The 21,096-nt window shown below is 39.3% G+C and overlaps 2 protein-coding genes and 1 non-coding gene across 3 annotated transcripts in view; 2 read left to right on the plus strand and 1 right to left on the minus strand.

The window, feature by feature from the left end:
• Positions 1-9,790, minus strand: part of LOC132142468 (centrosomal protein of 97 kDa-like) — a 38,533-nt gene extending 28,743 nt beyond the window's left edge. Inside the window, exons 1-6 of the mRNA XM_059552360.1 lie at positions 9,666-9,790; positions 9,423-9,541; positions 5,039-5,184; positions 4,782-4,940; positions 4,573-4,674; positions 4,299-4,412 (exon numbers count right to left, since the gene is read on the minus strand). Of these exons, the coding sequence (XP_059408343.1) occupies positions 4,299-4,412; positions 4,573-4,674; positions 4,782-4,940; positions 5,039-5,184; positions 9,423-9,541; positions 9,666-9,730 (705 nt within the window). The 5' untranslated portion in view covers positions 9,731-9,790. The remainder of the gene's footprint in view (positions 1-4,298; positions 4,413-4,572; positions 4,675-4,781; positions 4,941-5,038; positions 5,185-9,422; positions 9,542-9,665) is intronic.
• LOC132142467 (large ribosomal subunit protein eL24) lies at positions 9,631-18,537 on the plus strand. Its single transcript, XM_059552359.1, has 6 exons — positions 9,631-9,709; positions 9,835-9,910; positions 10,846-10,956; positions 16,183-16,319; positions 18,068-18,131; positions 18,402-18,537. Exons 1-6 carry the CDS (start codon positions 9,705-9,707, stop codon positions 18,480-18,482), a joined length of 474 nt encoding a protein of 157 aa, XP_059408342.1. The 5' UTR covers positions 9,631-9,704; the 3' UTR covers positions 18,483-18,537.
• LOC132142939 (small nucleolar RNA SNORA17) lies at positions 18,195-18,329 on the plus strand. Its single transcript, XR_009434131.1, has one exon. It is a non-coding gene; the product is annotated as a small nucleolar RNA SNORA17 (small nucleolar RNA).
• Positions 18,538-21,096: the final 2,559 nt, after the last annotated feature.

Consider the following 21,096-nt stretch of genomic DNA (forward strand, 5'->3'; position numbering starts at 1 on the left):
AAGTGCCCACCGAGCCTGCCAGGAGTTGAGTCTTTTGGCAGTTCTAATATATTCTAAGTTCTTGTGATCATTCCAGACGATGAAAGGTACCCTGACCCCTCCAACCAATTACACCACTCCTCCAATGCTAATTTGACGGCCAACAACTCTGTTACCAATGTCATAATTACATTTGGCAGGAGATAAATTATGAGAAAAGAACGCGCACGGGTGCATCTTGTCGTCTGAGGCAGCGCGTTGGGAAAAAACTGCATCTACTCCCACCTGTGATGCGTCGACCTCCACCACGAACTGACGTGTGGGATCAGGGGCTACTAAGATGGGAGCCGAAACAAAGCGGCTCTTGAGGTTGGAAAATACAGTTTCGGCTGTATTAGAGCACCTGAACGCAGTACTGGGGGAGGTCATTTCTCCGCCTTGACAAAAAGCCCATTTTCTAGTAATCTCTGGAGCATTCGTCTGACGTGTTGCATGTGTTCCTGGAGAGACGAGGAAAAAATCAGTATGTCATCCAGGTAAACATATGAACTGATCTACCATGTCTCTCAACACGTCATTAACGAGTGCTTGGAAAACCCCTGGCGAGTTGGATGTTAAAAGTGGTTTTCCACTCTTCCCCCTTCCTAATGCGGACCAAATGATAAGCATTGCGTAAATCCAGTTTTGTGAAGACGGATGCTCCCTGTAACCTCTCGAATGCTGAAGACATCAACGTCAAAGGATACGTATTCTTTACTGTGATGTTGTTCAGCTCTCGGTAATCAATACAAGGTCAGAGGGAACCATCCTTCTTACCAACAAAAAAGAATCCTGCCCCCTTTCTGGAGAAGAGGAAGGGCGGATGGACCTCGATGCTAGAGAATCCGAAATATATTTCTCCATGGCCTCCCTCTCTGGAATGGAAAGAGAGTAAAGCTTGCCTTTAGGCGGGGACTTACCTGGAACTAACTCTATTGCACAGTCATAGAAACGATGCGGAGGGAGAGAAGCAGCGCGGGACTTACTGAACACTTCCTTCAGGTCCAGGTACTCTGCGGGCATGTTTGAGAGAACAGTAGCCTCCTCCTGAAAAACAGAAACAGACACAGCAGGACAAGCAGAAACCAGACAAGACTCATGACAACGTTCACTCCACAAAGTGATGGTGTTGGAACCCCAATCCACTTGTGGGTTGTGTTTGACTAGCCAGGGGTGACCTAAGATGATGGGTGCCAAAGGGGAGTCCATGAGGAGGAAGGGAGGGTTTCGGTGTGGTTGCCGGGGGTGAGGAGAGTTACGGGTTCTGTGGTGTGGGTGATGTGAGGCAGTTCCTGGCCATTGAGTGCGCTGACGGTAATCTGGTGTGAAAGTGATAGGAAGTCTCAGGTCCATGAAGTTACCTTCGGCTCCTGAGTCCAGAAAAGCATGACAGGTGTGAGTGTTGTTGGCCCACCTCAGTTACACCGGAAGGAGAATTGATGATGTTGAGGACTACCCAGTAGAGATCCCACCCGATAGTAGCCTCAATCTTACTACCGGCCTGACTCTTTTACCGGGCAGGAAAGCAGATGTCCAGAGTCACCGCAATACAGGCATAGTCCTCGGGACCTCCGCCTCTCTCTCTCCTCCCGGGTCAGTCGAGCTCTACCCACCTGCATGGGTTCGTGATCTCCCTGCTCAAGTTGCCAGTCTCAGGGGTGCCTGGAATACGTATATGACAGGCCTGCGCCCCCAGTCGGTCAATACGAGCATCCACACGGAGCGCCAAGTCGATGAGTCTGTTGAGGCTGGCTGGCAACTCGAGAAGGAAGATATCCTTGTGAACACGGTCGGCCAACCCATGCAGGAACATAAGCGCGTCCGGTGTTGACGATGCTCTCCTGCTGCTGATCCAGGCAGGTGACGCTGTGGTAAATAAAATCCGAGAGAGATGTGGAACTTGCTGCTTCCATGTTGGGTCAGAGCATTCTGTAACATCGGAAGAAGGGGAGGAAGCAAGTGCAAGTCAATAGTATTTAATGAAGCAATCAAACAAACAAGTAACATAAAACAGGATGATAGGTAGGTGCGGTGAAGTCTGATAGCAATCCGGGGAGTGACAATGTCCAATGGTGATCCAGGAAGTGGCGGTGAGGAGAGGCAGCAGGAGAGCGTGACACAGGGACTGAGATGAGCGAGTCGTGGAGGTGAAGGGTGATATCCGAGGCAGGAGTGGATGGGGTTCCGAAGACAAAGACAATCCAACGACGAGAAGAACATAGAGAACAGGAACGAGAGACCAGGCATAAACACAGGGACTGCAAACAATGCTCTGACAAACACAAGACGAAAGACAGGGCAATAAGTAGGAATCGGGTAATGAGTAGCAGCTGGTGTAGATGAACAATTAACGGAGACGCCCACAATGAACATTCAGTGCTGACTCGAGACACACACAAACTCCACCCACATAGTGCAAAGCCCGAGGCCACAGTTACCAACCGTGACAACATGGTCACGGCTCGTACTGTGTGAAAATAATTATGGGTTGATCCTAGAACGTTATGAGCACCTCCAAACCTCACGATAATTTTCAAACATGTCAAAAAAAAAAAAATTGGACACCGTCGGTTTAAATTCGTGCCGTATGTGCGGTTGAACGAGATGATTTGGTGATCCATCTGAAGTTGACCAATCAGAAGATGACAAAAAATAATGTATATAGAATTTTTTGTTAATTATACAGCTCTATTTTTTATTTGTTATTTCAAATTGTGCCAAATTTGCTGTTCAGCTTTATGAGTGATATACCTGTTGTATTTCCGCAAAACAAGCAGAAATTCAGAAATAGCCTTCTAACCTCGAGTTGTTTATGAAGAACAGAAAGTCGATGCTTTTCAGCCATTCTCTTTGTCTTTATCCATGTCTTTGTTTCTTTTTTTTGGACGTCACAAGCCATGAAAAGAAAACTATTTCATCCTCAGAATCCATATTTTTATGAATGGTGTGAAACGTAATGCTGATGTCAGAGTTTGTAAAATCATAGTAATTTTGTGTCGTGTGTGACTGTCCCCGTATGATTTTCGGATAAACTCAATCGTGACATGCACAAGGGCTCACAACGTTCTGAGTTTCAGAATTGCATCGTGTACGCCCACCTTAACTCATCCTGTTCTTCCTGCAAGTAGAAGCTGAATCTGAATAAAACATGGTAGTACTGTGCTTCAGAAATATAAAGGTGGTTTCTTAAATTGCTTTGATTCTCATGAAAATAATTTATGTGTGGATTTACACAAATGGTCATGATTAATCGTGAACATTTAAAAAAAAATTTAATACACAAAAAAAATTACACTAAATAAATTAGACATTAAATTATCATTTCTTCCATATTGTTATATATATATTAGGGGTGTAACGATACGCATATTCGTATTGAACCATTCGATACGAGGCTTTCGGTTCGGTACGCGGTACGCATTATGGACCGAACGGTTCGTTGGACTAATTAATTATATTTGGAAAATAAAAAAAATTGTTAAATATAATGATATGCGTTCAACAAGGTAGCCCAATAACCCAAACGACGTAACAGGCAACGCCCCTGACACCCCCGAAGAAGAAAAAAACACCAACTTATATGTTTATGTTAGGCTACTCAGTCAGGCGCTCGCTCACTCAGTAATACATACTGAAGGCTCATTGCAAAATGGCCAATGCGTTTAACAGACCAGAAATAGAAGATCCTCCAATAACCAACAGGTCTGGTGTTTGGGTGCACTTTGGATTCCCTGTAAGCTATAATGGTGATGGCAAGAGAGTGGTGGATAAAAAAAACAACGATATGTCGCATCTAGGGTACAGCAGCGGGAATACAAAAAAAAAAAAAAAAACACCAGCGGGAATACTTGAAACGTCAACTCATTTACGCCGACATCACCTTTTTTTTTTTATAAGGAGCTGTTTTTTTTTATACAGTATGCTGCTAAGAAAACACCATAGAAGATGGGTAAAGAATAGCTCCATCATTGTTCAATGTAAAAAAAAAAAAAACATACTTTGTTAGTTTTAATAAATAAAACATTTTTTAAAAATCAAGGAAATTTATCTGCCAATTTTTTCTTTTTGCTGTATCTAAAACGTACCGAACCGTACCGTGACACCAGTGTATTGTATCGAACCAAACCGTGAATTTTGTGAACCGTTACACCCCTAATATATATATAATCCAAGTAAAAATGCTTCTTGAAAAAGAAAGAAAATGTAGGGTAGTTTGTGTTGCTAGTACTTTGTTAGCACAATTGTTAAGTTGTTTCCATTGTCTTTCTGTTGCACTTTACCTCAGCCAGGTCTCTGATCTCATTCTCTGCTAGTGACAGGACAGTTAAGTTTGCTGGCAGGTGGGCAGGAACAGTACGTAGAGTCGTGATGATGTTTCCATGAAGAAGAAGAGTCTGAAAAGGGTGAGACAGGACTTAAATATCAATCACAGAATAAGATTTTTTTCTGTAAGTTGGGTCAGCAATCTTATAAATTTACACATTACATTTAAACTTATAAATAACATATAGAGAGACTTACAAATGAATTGTTTTCAAGACAAATGGCAAATACCTTTAACGCTGATAGCTTTGTGAGGTCTCCTATGTGAGAAATATTATTATCTGACATATCAAGATGTTGAAGGGAAACACAATTGTTGAGCTGCTCAATGACCTGGACAAACAAAGACAGATGTGAAACGGAGTCAGATGAGGCCAGGAAACATTTTCAGCCTCATTTTCAATTAAATATATGATAAATGCATGTACTGTGAAAAACACCTTTATGTTATTTCCAGCTAGATTGAGCCATTTTAGATGAACCATGTCCTTCAGTCCCTCAATATAGCCGATACTGTTGTTTGGGAGATTCAGAGTTTGTAAGTGAATCAGCTTTGAGACACCCATCATGCGTACCAGACGGTTGCTTGCCACAGACAGCTGTTGACAGACAGTAGGTTACAGACATTTCACAGAAAACATTTATACTAATGAGAGGTGTAAGTTGTGGTGTGGTTGTAGGCGTGAATCCAACATACCTGCTTAAGAACTTGATTACACTCCAGGTGCTCCAGCTTAATAATGTGGTTTTGGTCCAGAATAAGAGTGTGTGACTCCCCGTGACTGAAAAACTTCGTATCCAGTTTGTGGAGGCTCTGACTGGAAAGGTCTAATAAACCTGGACCTGAATAATAACAGCAAAGAACAAAACACAAATATGCTCACGTTAAAGGGTTGGTTCACCCAGATAGCAAAATTAAGTCATTAATAACTTACCCTCATGATGTTCCGAACCCGTAAGACCTCCTTTTATCTTTGGAACACAGTTTAAGATATTTTAGATTTAGTCCGAGAGCTCTCAGTCCCTCCATTGAAGCTGTGTGTACGGTATACTGTCCTTGTCCAGAAGGTTTAGAAAAACATCATCAAAGTAGTCCATGTGACATCAGAGGGTCAGTTAGAATTTTTTGAAGCATCGAAAATACATTTTGGTCCAAAAATAGCAAAAACTACGACTTTATTCAGCGTTGTCTTCTCTTCTGTGTCTGTTGTGAGAGAGTTCAAAACAAAGCAGTCTGGATATATGGTTTGCGAACGAATAATTCGATGTAACCGGATCACCGGAGTCCAAACAAACCAATATCCCGGAGTAATTCATTTACTCAAACAGTACACTGACTGAACTGCTGTGAAGAGAGAACTGAAGATGAACACCGAGTCGAGCCAAATAATGACTCGTTCACGAGTCAAGAACCGTTTCTGTCAGACGCGTTCGATTCGAAAACCAAGGAGCTGATGATACTGGGCATGTGTGATTCAGGGTGAAGCAGACTAACACACAGAGCGTCTGAACCGAACTGATTCTTTTGGTGATTGATTCTGAACTGATTCTGTGCTAATGTTATGAGCGCGGGTAAACCGAAGGCTTGAATCAAGGGCAATCATCGCAAATGACGCCATTACGTCGAGCGCAAAAGAACCGGTGAACCGTTTTCTTCAACCGGTTTAATGAATCGAACTGTCCGAAAGAACTACTGGTGATCCGAAAACTGATGAAACCGGTTCTTCTATTGTTCGTTATCTGGCTCGGCTCGGTGTTCATCAACAGTTCTCTCTTCACAGCAGTTCAGTCAGTGTACAGTTTGAGTAAATGAATTACTCCGGGATATTGGTTTGTTTGAACTCAGAGGGAGTGTTAGTCACATTAAAAAAAGTTAACAGCTTAAGTCATTTGTGGATTAATGCATATTGGAGACGCGAACCGTTTAAAATGATTCAGTTCGATTTGGTGAACTGGTTCAAAAAGATCCGGTTACATCAAACGATTCGTTCGCAAACCGGATATCACAAACTGCTTTGTTTTGAACTCTCTCTCACAACAGACACGGAAGAGAAGACAATGCTGAATAAAGTCGTCGTTTTTGCTATTTTTGGACCAAAATGTATTTTAGATGCTTCAAAAAATTCTAACTGACCCTCTGATGTCACATGGACTAATTTGATGATGTTTTTCTTACCTTTCTGGACATGGACAGTATACCGTACACACAGCTTCAATGGAGGGACTGAGAGCTCTCGGACTAAATCTAAAATATCTTAAACTGTGTTCCAAAGATAAACAGAGTCTTACGAGTTTGGAATAACATGAAGGTAAGTTATTAATGACATAGTTTTGCTATCTGGGTGAAATAACCCTTTAAGTTACATGAACAAGAGCAGAGGTGGGTAGTAACGAGTTACATTTACTTCGTTACATTTACTTGAGTAAATTTTTGGGGTAACTAATACTTTTTGGAGTACATTTAAAGATGGGTACTTTTACTCTTACTTGAGTAATTTTTTGGGGAAAAATCTGTACTTTTACTTCGTTACTGTGGGCCACGCTCCTCTCGTTACTTTATCTTAATGCAATAAATGTTATAAATGTTTTACTTTGATCCAAACGTGACGTCTACTTCTCTCAGGGCAATGAGCGATTCCCATTGACGAATTATTCATTCTTTTGAGTCAATTCTGTTCAATGGCTTGATCAAACCAGTTGGCTAACCAGTGAATTGGTTCATGAATCAGTTTGAATGATTCGTTCAGCATCCTGCCGCACGCGCTGAGCGTTTAAAACGGTTCACTTCACTCAGAGTTGTAACGTTTAAGAACAGAAAAAGCGTTGAAGACGTGGCTGGATCTGCACTGAATTGAAAGCAAATCTGCAAAGGCTAATATTTGCTTGCGATGAAGATCTGTATTGGATGAACACCACGTGCGTTGTCTACGGTTCAACAGGTATAACTTGGGCTACACTCAGTACACGATACCACTATGACATTAGTTTGTTGTACGTGTAACTTATAACAGAGGGGAACCAAGTTGAATGCAGCTTCCAAAAGACAAAAAATAGCCGATTAATATTTTCTATATTTGATACAATGACACCGGCGTGAGAACTCAGCGAGTCATATCATCAGCTGCTAAATTCAGATCTGTGTTCGCTGGCTGGCGGTGAGCCAGAGACAGACGCGTTTTTACAGCAGTGTGCATTATAACCAATCACACAAGATTCTGTTGAGCTTATTAAAGCATTGGCCAATCAGAGGTGTTCCGATGAGTCATCATCTGTGTTCCACCGCTGCTTCCTTCACTCGCTCACTGACGGAATACCTCTTTCTGGCGAATTCTCTATTAAGAAACAACAAAGTGCAGATGTGTGTGTACGAATCTGTAAATAAGATATCGATTTCACAGTGTTAACAGGTTCAGTGATTTTAATGGGAGTTTCTGAGAGTGATTGATAGACGAAAATGATCTTTAATAATGTAAATGTTATTTGCTCTCTTTCTGAACAATGAAGATTAGTAGCAGTTTTTATATCACATTGACTTTCAATGTTAAATTCACATTCAATATAAAGAAAGTCGTATTAAAAATATGTTATGGCATGACACCTATATTACTTAAGTAAACAGACAGGTTTTTATAATAAATTACAAAATTAGGCTACTTTGACCATCGCATATTATCATTATTAACAATTTATGAAAAGTGAGACTCGAGATATTTCATTATATAGTTCATGCTTCTGGGAATGTTTCTAATAAAAATGCAAAAAAAAATAATGATAATAATAATAATGCTTTATAATAATTTGCCAATATGCTGTGGCTGCTGTGTGTCACATGACGGCCCCCCCCCCCAAGCCTAGACACAATTAATAATGATATTTCCACAATATTTATGCTTGCAGAAATATACATTTGTTTACATTTTGCAGAACAGATGAAAGAAGATCCGTCAATGTGCATTTGGTTCGTTATGTTCAGATGTTCAGTAACTTAGCTGTTATGTTAGGAGTTTTCACTCTTCTTTGTGTCAGAGGTTATTTATACATATATAATACATACTTATATAATTTATTTCGTGATGCAAATCCAAATTTTCATCAGCTGTTACTCCAGTTTTCAGAGTTATGATCTTTCAAAATATAAATCTAATATATTGATTTATTACCAGTGCCGGAAACCGTTTTGCTGCTTAATATTTTTTTGGAACCTGTGAGATTTTGTTTAGGATTATTTGATGAATAGAAAGATAAAAAGAACATCATTGATAGTAAATCAACATATTGGAATGATTTCTGAAGGATTATGTGACATTGAAGACTTGAGTAAAGGCTGATGATATATATATATATATATATATACACACACACACACTACATACATTTTATCTATATATCTAAATAAAAATAGACTCAGTATATATGACCCAAAGTAACTAGTAACTAACTACTTGAGTAGATTTTTTATCTGATACTTTTTTACTCTTACTCAAGTAACTATTCAGACTAGTACTTATACTTTTACTTGAGTAAATATTTCTATAAGTATTTTTACTTTTACTTGAGTACAGTTTTTGGGTACTCTACCCACCTCTGAACAAGAGATATCTGCACTTACAACACACTTTAAATGTAAAAGAAATCCAAAGGAAGAGCCAAATAAAATGTACAGAGGTTTATTAATGTCAGTTATACGTATTAAAGAGACAGGGTGACTTGCCTTTCTGTGTATTAACTCAAATCTGCTTTTGTCTACTAGAACCTGGATCTGAGCTTATCTTGACAGACAAAATAACGCGCATTCACAGATTCCAGTACGAATAAACACCATACTGACAGATCAGGTCTTGTAAAAAGCATATTTGTAAATGAAATCATGTCAGCTAATCAGTGATATGACAGCAGATTTCTGCACATTATGACAGATAAGCTGTCAAGTTCGTCACGAGCTCAACATTACACCCTGCATGTTAAAAAATTACATTTCGCACACACAACGGCAACATGGTGTATGTCTGCAATTTAAATATTTCAGTGTAAGATGTCCATCGAATCAGTCGTTTGGAATAATCGGGTTTTATTGAGCATACCTTCGTAATTTGACATCTGGAACAATGGATCAGCGATGATATCTTCGTCAGTCGCCGCCATACTTCCCGCTTGTGTCACCGCCAGGCAACCAATCGTCTGTTTGATTGGATAAAATAATCTGGAAATTATAATAATTTAAGATATTTTGATAAGAACGCTGGTTGTATTGCTATATGAAGTCTGTGTTTAGCTTGAAAAAATAGTTTGCATTTGGAAAACTAGCTCCTTTATAAACCGCTTACCCACAATTCCTTTTTCTCTTCCCTATCAGAAACGCCGCCATGAAGTGAGTGTAGTCTCTGTCCATCCATAAACATCTTTGAAGTTATCTGGGGAAAGCGCTTGTAAAAGCGTTCACGTGTTAATAATAAATATGATGTATATATAATAACTCTTATTTTTGATGTGTAGGGTCGAGCTGTGCAGTTTTAGTGGATATAAAATCTATCCCGGCCATGGTCGGCGGTACGCCAGGATCGACGGAAAGGTAAAACTATAACGTTAGGTGAATTTTATTTTACTGTTATTCTGTGTCGATCGTTGTATGGGTTCCTAACATGTTGCGATGTGAATATTTATGTCCGGCAATCGTCTGTTTGGTTATTTACGGGGACAGTCTTGGCCTAATGCTTAGAGGAGGGAGTGATTGTACTGCTCTCTCTTCCACCTTCAATACCACGACCAAGCAAAGGCACTTAATCCTCAACTGTTCCCCAGACTCCACAGCAAAAATAGATGCCCACTTCTCCGGGTATTTGTTCACTGATCACTGCTGTGTCTATGTATTTATATGGGTAAATCGCAGAGCACAAATTCTGCATACTGGATACAATAATTGGATACACATCACTTTCAACTTATTGCTTTCCTGCTGACTTAACTACTGTCCTGACCGGAGTAAATTATTGGATCGTGATTGTAAACCCTGTGTGTTTGGTTTAAGCTCGTGTTTGAAACCAAAACAGTGGGGATTACAATGCTGCAAGAAACATGTCTTTGTTTTGTGTTATAGTCTGAGATGATATGTGACCAGGACCACACAAAACCAGTCTTAAGTGTCAAGTTTCCAAAATTGAGATTTATACATCATCTGAAAGCTGAATAAATTAGCTTTTGAATTCTTAGCAATACATATTACTAATCAAAAGTCAATATTTACAGAAGGAAATTTACAAAATATCTTTATGGAAACATGATCTTTACTTGATATCCTAATGATTTTTGGCATAAAAGAAAAATCTGTAATTTTGACACATACAGTGTATTTTTGGCTATTGCTAAAAAATATACCCCAGCGACTTAAGACTGGTTCTGTGTTCCAGGGTCACATATTTGACTGTATGAACTGAATAAATCTAACATCAGTGTGGTTTTATTAGTGTATTAATGTTGTTAATTCATGTAAATCCTCTTCTTCTGCAGGTTTTCCAGTTCCTGAATGCTAAATGTGAGTCTGCTTTCCTGTCCAAGAGGAACCCCAGACAGATCAATTGGACCGTTCTGTACCGGCGCAAACACAAGAAGGGCCAGTCTGTAAGTTTGACTAATACATGCTTCTCTAACCCTTCAGCAAAGAGTCACATGCTGCATCCTGTCAGAAGAGTTCAGTTACTGGCAGTGTTTTTCCGTATAATGGTATCTTGTGTCTAATGATAAAATGTATTGCTTTAGAGATTTTAGAGACAGACAGGTATATAGAGTGTTGTCAAAAGACCCGGTACTTCGGTACTAAAAAGATTTAAATGTGACTGTACCAGGTTTCTTTAAGTACCGGTAGTACCGAGGTCCCGTTCAAAACCGTTTCAGCTCTTTGATTTCCACGAAGCAGAAAACAAGGACGGAATCTCAAAATCCAGTCATGAAAATGAAACTTACATTTTAATATGGACAGTTATGGAATTTGTCAAAGTTAGCATAAATTAATCAAATTAAATCTCCATATGGACCAGTATCTGTAAATGTTAAGCCACAAAAGTTGTTTGAAATATGAATCCGTGTTCTGCGCGTCTCCATGTGAATTAATAAATGGCAGAGACGTGCGGGTTTGTTTACTACATAGACTGAAGCGCATGATGCTTGCATTAATTTCAGCATCTGAGCTTCAGAGTTCTCTCTTCATTAAGCGATCTGAACTTTTCAGTTCATCTCAATGGACGCACAGCGCACCTGTATTTGATGCTCTGTAAAACTCTTTGTGAAGGAGCACGACTCACCATCGCTTTACTGATAGCGCTGTTTCTCACACATGCAAAAAGAGAGAGAGCGATAGTCTTACCACGCTGAATCGACACGCTACAGGTCCTTCTAAAAAAATTAGCATATTGTGATAGTTCATTATTTTCCATAATGTGAAGGCGCATGACTCGCCGTCGCTTTACTGATAGCGCTGTTTCTCACACATGCAAAAAGAGAGAGAGCGATAGTCTTACCACGCTGAATCGACACGCTACAGGTCCTTCTAAAAAAATTAGCATATTGTGATAGTTCATTATTTTCCATAATGTGAAGGCGCACGACTCGCCGTCGCTTTACTGATAGCGCTGTTTCTCACACATGCAAAAAGAGAGAGAGCGATAGTCTTACCACGCTGAATCGACACGCTACAGGTCCTTCTAAAAAAATTAGCATATTGTGATAGTTCATTATTTTCCATAATGTGAAGGCGCATGACTCGCCGTCGCTTTACTGATAGCGCTGTTTCTCACACATGCAAAAAGAGAGAGAGCGATAGTCTTACCACGCTGAATCGACACGCTACAGGTCCTTCTAAAAAAATTAGCATATTGTGATAGTTCATTATTTTCCATAATGTGAAGGCGCACGACTCGCCGTCGCTTTACTGATAGCGCTGTTTCTCACACATGCAAAAAGAGAGAGAGCGATAGTCTTACCACGCTGAATCGACACGCTACAGGTCCTTCTCAAAAAATTAGCATATTTTGATAGTTCATTATTTTCCATAATGTAATGATAAAAATTAAACTTTCATATATTTTAGATTCATTGCACACCAACTGAAATATTTCAGGTCTTTTATTGTTTTAATACTGATGATTTTGGCATACAGCTCATGAAAACCCAAAATGCCTGTCTCAAAATTTGCATATTTCATCCGACCAATAAAAGAAAAGTGTTTTTAATACAAATAAAAAGTCAACCTTCAAATAATTATGTTCAGTTATGCACTCAATACTTGGTCGGGAATCCTTTTGCAGAAATGACAACTTCAATGCGGCGTGGCATAGAGGCAATCAGCCTGTGGCACTGCTGAGGTGTTATAGAGGCCCAGGATGCTTCGATAGCTGCCTTAAGCTCATCCAGAGTGTTGGGTCTTGCGTCTCTCAACTTTCTCTTCACAATATCCCACAGATTCTCTATGGGGTTCAGGTCAGGAGAGTTGGCAGGCCAATTGAGCACAGTAATACCATGGTCAGTAAACCATTTACCAGTGGTTTTGGCACTGTGAGCAGGTGCCAGGTCGTGCTGAAAAATGAAATCTTCATCTCCATAACGCTTTTCAGCAGATGGAAGCATGAAGTGCTCCAAAATCTCCTGATAGCTAGCTGCATTGACCCTGCCCTTGATAAAACACAGTGGACCAACACCAGCAGCTGACATGGCACTCCAGACCATCACTGACTGTGGGTACTTGACACTGGACTTCAGGTATTTTGGCATTTCCTTCTCCCCAGTCTTCCTCCAGACTCTGGCACCTTGATTTCCGAATGACATGCAAAATTTGTCCAAAAGTCCAGTGCTGCTTCTCTGTAGCCCAGGTCAGGCGCTTCTGCCGCTGTTTCTGGTTCAAAAGTGGCTTGACCTGGGGAATGCGGCACCTGTAGTCCATTTCCTGCACACGCCTGTGCACGGTGGCTCTGGATGTTTCTACTCCAGACTCAGTCCACTGCTTCCGCAGGTCCCCCAAGGTCTGGAATCGGTCCTTCTCCACAATCTTCCTCAGGGTCCGGTCACCTCTTCTCGTTGTGCAGCGTTTTTTGCCACACTTTTTCCTTCCCACAGACTTCCCACTGAGGTGCCTTGATACAGCACTCTGGGAACATTTCTTTCTGTGTCTTACCCTCTTGCTTGAGGGTGTCAATGATGGCCTTCTGGTCAGCAGTCTTACCCATAATTGCGGTTTTGAGTAATGAACCAGGCTGCGAGTTTTTAAAAGCCTCAGGAATCTTTTGCAGGTGTTTAGAGATAATTAGTTGATTCAGATGATTAGGTTAATAGCTTGTTTAGAGAACCTTTTCATGATATGCTAATTTTTTGAGATAGGAATTTTGGGTTTTCATGAGCTGTATGCCAAAATCATCAGTATTAAAACAATAAAAGACCTGAAATATTTCAGTTGGTGTGCAATGAATCTAAAATATATGAAAGTTAAATTTTTATCATTACATTATGGAAAATAATGAACTATCACAATATGCTAATTTGAGAAGGACCTGTATATGTAAACTATTCTTTGTTGTCTTTTCCTGTCAAAATAATGGAGTTCATTTAGAATTATTCATAATCATTTTCGAACAAGCAGAAGACATACCGGTTTCTCCGGTAGTGGACTGAGCTAATGCGCAAATGGCAATTTCATTGGCTGGCGCTGATCTCTTACCGTCCCTGTTTTGATTTCAGCAAATCATTTTGACCGAACGCAGACAACGTGATTAATATTCATGAACCCAGCAGCTCATCAATTCATAGTGCATTGTATATACATTAGTATGATAGTAGAATTAGTAGTAGTATTATCTATTAATAATAATATGATCTATTACTATTTTTTTACAGAAACCCTCAATGACCAAAAATATCTTAAGCATCACCACCAGTCTTAAGTTCAGTTAAAATGACAAATATGCATTCATTAGGCCTAAAAGTTCATTTTTACATAAAGGCATTGTGCTAGAAATATTACTATTATTTAGTAAAATGTATGTGATACTGCTACTACTGTTGAAAAAATTTATAAAACTTTATTTTTTAAAGAAATAAATCACAATATTTCTTCCATGTTTTAATTTTAATAGCAAATCCCCTTTATTTACCAAAAATAAAATGTTTAAATTTCATTAATTAAAAGACAAATTTGGGTGAAACTTGTTTACTGTTTTTCATAATTATATAACTTGTAGAAAAACTTTAAACATAATTGTAAATAAGTATAAAGAATGGCATTGGTTTTATTTTTAGTGCTGAAAAGTTTTTTTTTTAAATTAGCATATTTTTGTGTTTTGCTTTGGTACCGAGAACCATGGATTTTCACTGGTATCGGTACCGAATACTGAAATTTTGGTAATATTTAAATAAAAATATTTAATGAATACAGTGGTTATTCTCTTATAAATTAACAACTTTCAGCCGCTCATTCAGATGTAATTTTTATTGATTCCACCAAGTACATGTGCCTGGTTGTGGGATCTAATAGGTAATGCAGGGAAACATCTATTAGCCCTCAGTAACTTCCTAGGTGAAGGCATCTCAAACTCATATGAATGAAATTGAACTAGGACATGGCTTGATTCCTTAACTTTGAAGACAATGGTTTTATGCTTCAGAGTTTTCCTGGGTCAAAGATGGTCTTCGGTGGTGGCTGACACACACACACAGTAAAAAGTATCCTACCAACATTATCTGTGAGCCCAATACTGGCAATAAATTTTAAATAAAAGCAATCTTTTTTTTTTTTTTTTTTTTTTACTTAACCTACTTATTAAACTATTAAAAAAAATATTGGGGACTATATAGGGACTATTTTCAGGTGCTGTGTAATATCACTGCGCCTGCTGCACACGTGGTTTGGCAGCAAAATTCCTTGATATTACGCCAGAATGAGTATAATTCCTAAACCTATCGGCCTAGAAAATTACAACTTTTCATTTTCTGTCTGTCTTTGTACATGATTTAACTACAGAAGAGTCAAGTTTCAAATAGAAAAAGAAATGTATAGAAACTCTTTGGTCATTTTTGAGCGAAATGCGAACAGTCTAATCACATTCAATGATCTATGCTAACCTAAAAGTGCTACTGCCAGACCCGGAGATTGCCTGAATGGATTCAAAAACAGTAAAACTCAAACTGTATAACTCTAGGCTCATTTTACAACTCACCTATTTACAACAAAAGTGGAGTGTTCCTTTGAGATATCAGCACAATAATACACTCAGCAAACTATTTTTTAATTATCGTTATTGATAAAATCCCAAAATATTATTATATTTTTGTCAATATTGCACAACCCTAATTTAATTGATATGATTATTGATGATAATGGTTTAAATTAATAATAAATACTTTTGACATCCATTTTCTTAACAGTGGTTTAAAGGCTGAAATGTAAAGTTTATTTTAAAACTTGTATCTCAACTGTAAATTATGGTTTTTACGGTAATTTTACCGTTTAATATGGAACTACACATTGCCATTGACAGTGTCATATGGTATTTTATTTGTGCAAGTCTTGGTCAATAATGGTCACAAAGAACGTTTGTCAGAAGAAAAGGTTTTTTTGAGAGAATTCAGAAAGAACATTCTCCAAATGCACCACATGAAATAAGGATTCGGCCTTCTGACCTTAAACCATCATTTTAGTTGATTTTTATTCATATGTCCGAGGGAAGGAAAGAGTGCTTTGTTTGGAGACCGAGAGAGTGTGTGGGGAGGAGTTCTCTGTTCTTTCACAAGTGCAGCCGTCATTTACATCACTCATAAATCACATTTAATTGAACATTTTCCAATGGCTTTTTGCTCCTTTAGGAAGAGGTGGCTAAGAAGCGCTCCCGTCGTGCAGTTAAGTTCCAGCGGGCCATCACTGGTGCCTCACTGGCTGAGATTCTGGCCAAGAGGAACCAGAAGCCAGAAGTGCGTAAAGCGCAGAGGGAGCAGGCCATCAGGTGATCAACAGTTTTTCTCTGCCCTTCCTTTCTTTGAGGACCCTGGACCACCAGGGTACAATTATATTTTTTATAACCTTTTCGGTAAAAATACTTTCAATTAACTTTTAAAGATTTTTCAAATGTAATACGTTAATTTCAAGTTGTTGTTTTTTTACACTCTTCAGATGTCATTGTGGGGTCATATATGAATAAGTTACAAAAGGGTTTTGGCTGTAGATTTCAAAATCAAAAACTTTTCAATCAGTTATTAAATTTATTTTAGAAGACCTACACTTCTTAAGATACTTTCACGTTAAATGTCAAATTTATTTTTCTAGTTTAACCCTTTAGGCAACAGGTTTTGTTTTGGAAAAAATGCTAGATTTTGACATCAAGATTTCAAAAGCTTGTGGCTTGAAAGGGCTTAAAGATGGAGATGTACTGTAAATTAGGAAAATGTTTGCCAAATGTTTATGTGAGGTGTAAATATACTCGTTTAGTTTACACATTATGATGTCATCGGGGGTGGCCATATCAAATTTCATAATATTCAGGAAATAGTAGATACTGAATTGATGTTGCTTGTTTGTTTTTTGTTTTTTTAAATTGGATGAATGAAACACTTTTTTTCAGTGTGCTACAGCAGGTGATTTTTAAATCAAATTAAGTTGATGTAATTTTAAGGTAAAATAAAAATATGAATTCTATATAGAACTGACGTTTACTTCTGGCTTTTCAAACGTGTATGCAAGTTTGACTTTATACAAAAAAAAAAAAAAAAAGCATTTCAGTTTTGTCACAGTTTAGTCTGCTTCGTTTCTCATCCAACACGCGAGAAGTTGAGCTAAACATCCCTTCACTGTCTCCGCTTGTGGAGGCGTGGATGGGTACAGTACGCTCGCGCAGTGAAAGGGGCTCTTATTTTGTGCAGTCGGCTGTTCGCTTCCTGCAATCTGTGCCTCAGACGTGTAGCTCTGCACTTCCAGTGCTGAACGGCTGTCCGTGTCCTGCGCACAGATTTCGAAATACTTCCACACAAATGACATGACAGCGAATGATTACAATGTAGTCTGTGTACGCAGGCGCACTTCTGGAAAAATCTTGGAATGTGGCCGTTTCTCACAGCAAGAAGACAAACGTTGTTTCTGGAGAGGCAGAGGGCAGCAAAACGAAACCCTGCTGGCTGGTTATTCAGGATACTCTGTCTGGCGTGTGCAATGATGACGCAGTGAATAGTGACTATTCTCTCTGACCAATCAGCAGTCTGCCGTGTTTTCATGTCACACTTTAGTATCGCCTCAGCTCGCTCAGAACCTCGCCGGAGGTGATACGAAAAAAAGTACCTGGAAGCAGGTATAGGTACAACTTTTACACAGTGGAAAACCAAACAGAGTCGAGTCAAGGTGAGCTGGTACTGTGTAGTGGAAAAGCGCCATTAGTGTTGGATGACCAAGTAAACGCACCTTCTCTAGTAAGCTTGTGTAGCGTAGTAGTTTGAAATGTAATCTGAGCAGATAAACGGTCCATGTGGCACGATTCAAAGGAGTTTCGTTTTGTTCCGTTTTTTTGGTGCATAAAACGATTTGAAGAGTTAGATAAATGTTTGATAATGTTTATCAAAATTATATTAGGATAATTATCGCTATCAGATTATCGGCCAGCCCTAATTTCAGCCTTAAACGGCATTGTAACTGTTACACATTGAGACAAGTGCAACAAAAACTGAACATTTTCTTTCTAACCGTATTTTTGATCTGATCTTTCAGAGCTGCAAAAGAGGCCAAGAAAGCTAAGCAGGCAACTAAGAAACAACCCACCCAGAGCGCCAAGGTAAGATGAGGGTTTTGTGCAAAAACTCAAAACCATAAGTCTATGAGGTAGGTGTGATTGTTCTTTGCCCCTTGAGGCGTTGCAGTGTGACTGATTCTGTCGCTTCTGTGTCATAAGGTGGCATAGAGCAGTTGGACTAAGTCTACACCTAGTACCCTTTTAATAATGGGTGCTCAGTGTCATTTATAGTCCTACACATGATTGCAAAACGAATATAAATCCTAGTTTGAATATCTTTCATAGTCAGTAACATGTTTGTGTTGTTTTTAGGCCCCTGTAAAAGCTGCATCCAAACAGAAAATTGCCAAGCCCATGAAGGTCAGCGCTCCTCGTGTTGGTGGCAAGCGTTAATGATTTAAAGTGAATGATTTAGTGTTTTGTGTATTAATAAAAGTTTTACTATAAACCTTGAGTTTTTGAAGTATTGATTTCAATGTTCTTTTAAAGACTTTAAAACTTTCAAGTTTATAACTGACTGACTTCTAAAAACTAAATTATATTTGTCCTTGTGAAGAAATGTTGCTTTGGAGCCACTGTACATGGGCTTCCAGTGTAAATACTCTTGAGTCTGACACTGTAGTGAAGCCCGAGTCAAAAGTGAAGACTTGTTCACAGACACGTACGGCTGAAGTAAACTTTCGCCTTAAAGCCTGTTAAACTTTGTCTGAACAATCCGGACTTATGAAATATTTATACTACCAGAAGTGGACGCTGTTTGTCTGCTCCGCAACAACAAACAATTATCCAGAATTATTGCACATCTGGACAAGGGACCAAAACTCCAGTGACAGAATGGAGAAAAAACCTTGGGAGAAACCAGGCTCAGTCAGGGGGCCAGTTCTCCTCTACCCAGACAAACCAGCAGTTCAATTCCATGCTGCAGCAAAGTCAGATTGTGCAGAAGAATCATCTGTTGCCATCTAGGAGACAAGGTCTTGACTGTGGATCTGTCTCTGCGGCTCATCTAGTTGTCCTGGTGTTCGCTGACATTCAGGGCATTCTAGGTGCTGATCCATCTGGGATGAATATTAGGGCTGCTCCGATCACGATCGGCCGATCATTAATGCGCATCTCGTCAGTAAAGCCGGTTCTCTAATCAGCGGTAAATTCCATCAGGTGCGTGATTTCACATAGAGCACCTGCTACTACAAAGAGCCGTTGTTAACTGAGATGCGCAAATAAACGCTGAAAATGAACGTGGATTCACGCAGCTTCTCAGTATTTATAAAAATTAATTTGAAATGAACCAAGAGAAAACATTACCGTCTACAGCCGCGTGAGGGCGCTCTATGCTGCTCAGTGCTCCTGTAGCCTCTCCCTGGAAACATAGAGCGTAATGTTTTCTCTTGGTTCTAAATAAATGTGACTTATACTTCATTGCGACTTATAGTCCGAAAAGTACGGATAGCGAAAACAGGATTGTTTACATTTGTTGTTAACTCGGTAGTAGAGGAGGTTCTCGCAATTCTGCGCTGTTTTACCATGCCTGGAAATTACTGTTGCGTTAAAAACTGCTCCAGTGATTCACGCGATACATATGGAAAACATAGGAACAATGAAATATATATATTTTTTTTTTTAGGTTACACCAAGCGCAAAACAGTGGTATTTGGAGAAGCTCTCAGGCATCCAAAATATTGACCCATACGAGCTCCCTGCAGCGGAATGGCACAGAGACCTGGACCATACATCCACGCACACATATGGACATTGTGAATCATCTAGTTTTTGGTGTATGTTACTACACAATTCAGGAGTTTAAAACAAGTCTTTGGAAAGTTAAGAGGCTTTCTGCTGTGGCTGGGTCCATCTACAAGCCTCCAGGTGATGAAACAGCGTTGTACTGGCCAAAGTAAGTTTATTCACATGCGTTTTAGCGTGTTGTAATTACACATTGCATTTAGCAGACACTTCTTGACCAAAATGACAAAGTAACATAACTTCCACTGTTTCGTAAAGACTAGATTGTAACGAGATGTTCAATGTACACGGACGTTTCCAACATGTTTTGATGTAGGCTAAAGCTGTGTATGTTTAGTTATAATTTGATTTTAGCCCAATGACACATATTGTACCAGGTTTTTGTGTTGGCGGCTGCAAAGTGGACAAACCAGTTCTGGGTTGGCTAGGGTAGTTGAATGTGTGATTGCAAGATGTAAATGTCCTGGTTAGATTAAAGCCATTAACAGCGTAAATGCAAGGTGACTTACATCGTAAACAATATAATTCACAATGGCCATATGTGTGCATGGAGGCAAATGGTCCAGTTCTCTGTGTCGCTGCAGGGAGCTAGTATGGGTCAATATTTTGGATGCCTGAGAGCTTGTCCAAATACCGCTGTTTTGTGCTTTGTGTGAGCTTGTTCCTGTAAGGTCCCTTTCTTTCGCCTTATCTTTCTGCATTGCTTTACTTTTTTCATTTCTTTCTCGTATTCGTAGATCCGTCTCTGTTCCGCCGACATAATAAATGCGCAAAAATTAAAGTGCTCTGGAATGTTTAGTCGCGCCTCTGTGACGTTCTGAAGGCATTGCCCCTGGCAACCGATAGCGTGTCCTACCATCATGGCCGACCGGCTCAGACCCCGCCCAAATCAACCCAAATCGGCACGTTACTCCTCACTCTCAATACCAAACACACAGTTTCAATGGAGGGACTGAGAGCTCTCGGACTAAATCTAAAATATCTTAGACTGTGTTCCGAAGATAAATGGAGGTCTTACTGGTTTGGAATGACATGAGGGTGAGTTATTAATGACATAATTATGATTTTTGGGTGAACTATCCCTTTAAGTAAAGTTATGTTCCAGTGTGGTAATAAAAATAATCTTAATGCAAATGGAAAACGAGATTATTCTGAGTGTCCATTACTAGCAAAACTACTGTAGCTCTGCCCTCCATCGACACATAAGGTTATATACACACGTGAATAATGGCTTCAATGGTGTAGGCAGTAATGTTTTGGGCAC

This window comes from Carassius carassius, chromosome 6 (genome assembly GCF_963082965.1).
Source record: "Carassius carassius chromosome 6, fCarCar2.1, whole genome shotgun sequence".
Taxonomy (NCBI): Eukaryota; Metazoa; Chordata; class Actinopteri; order Cypriniformes; family Cyprinidae; genus Carassius; species Carassius carassius.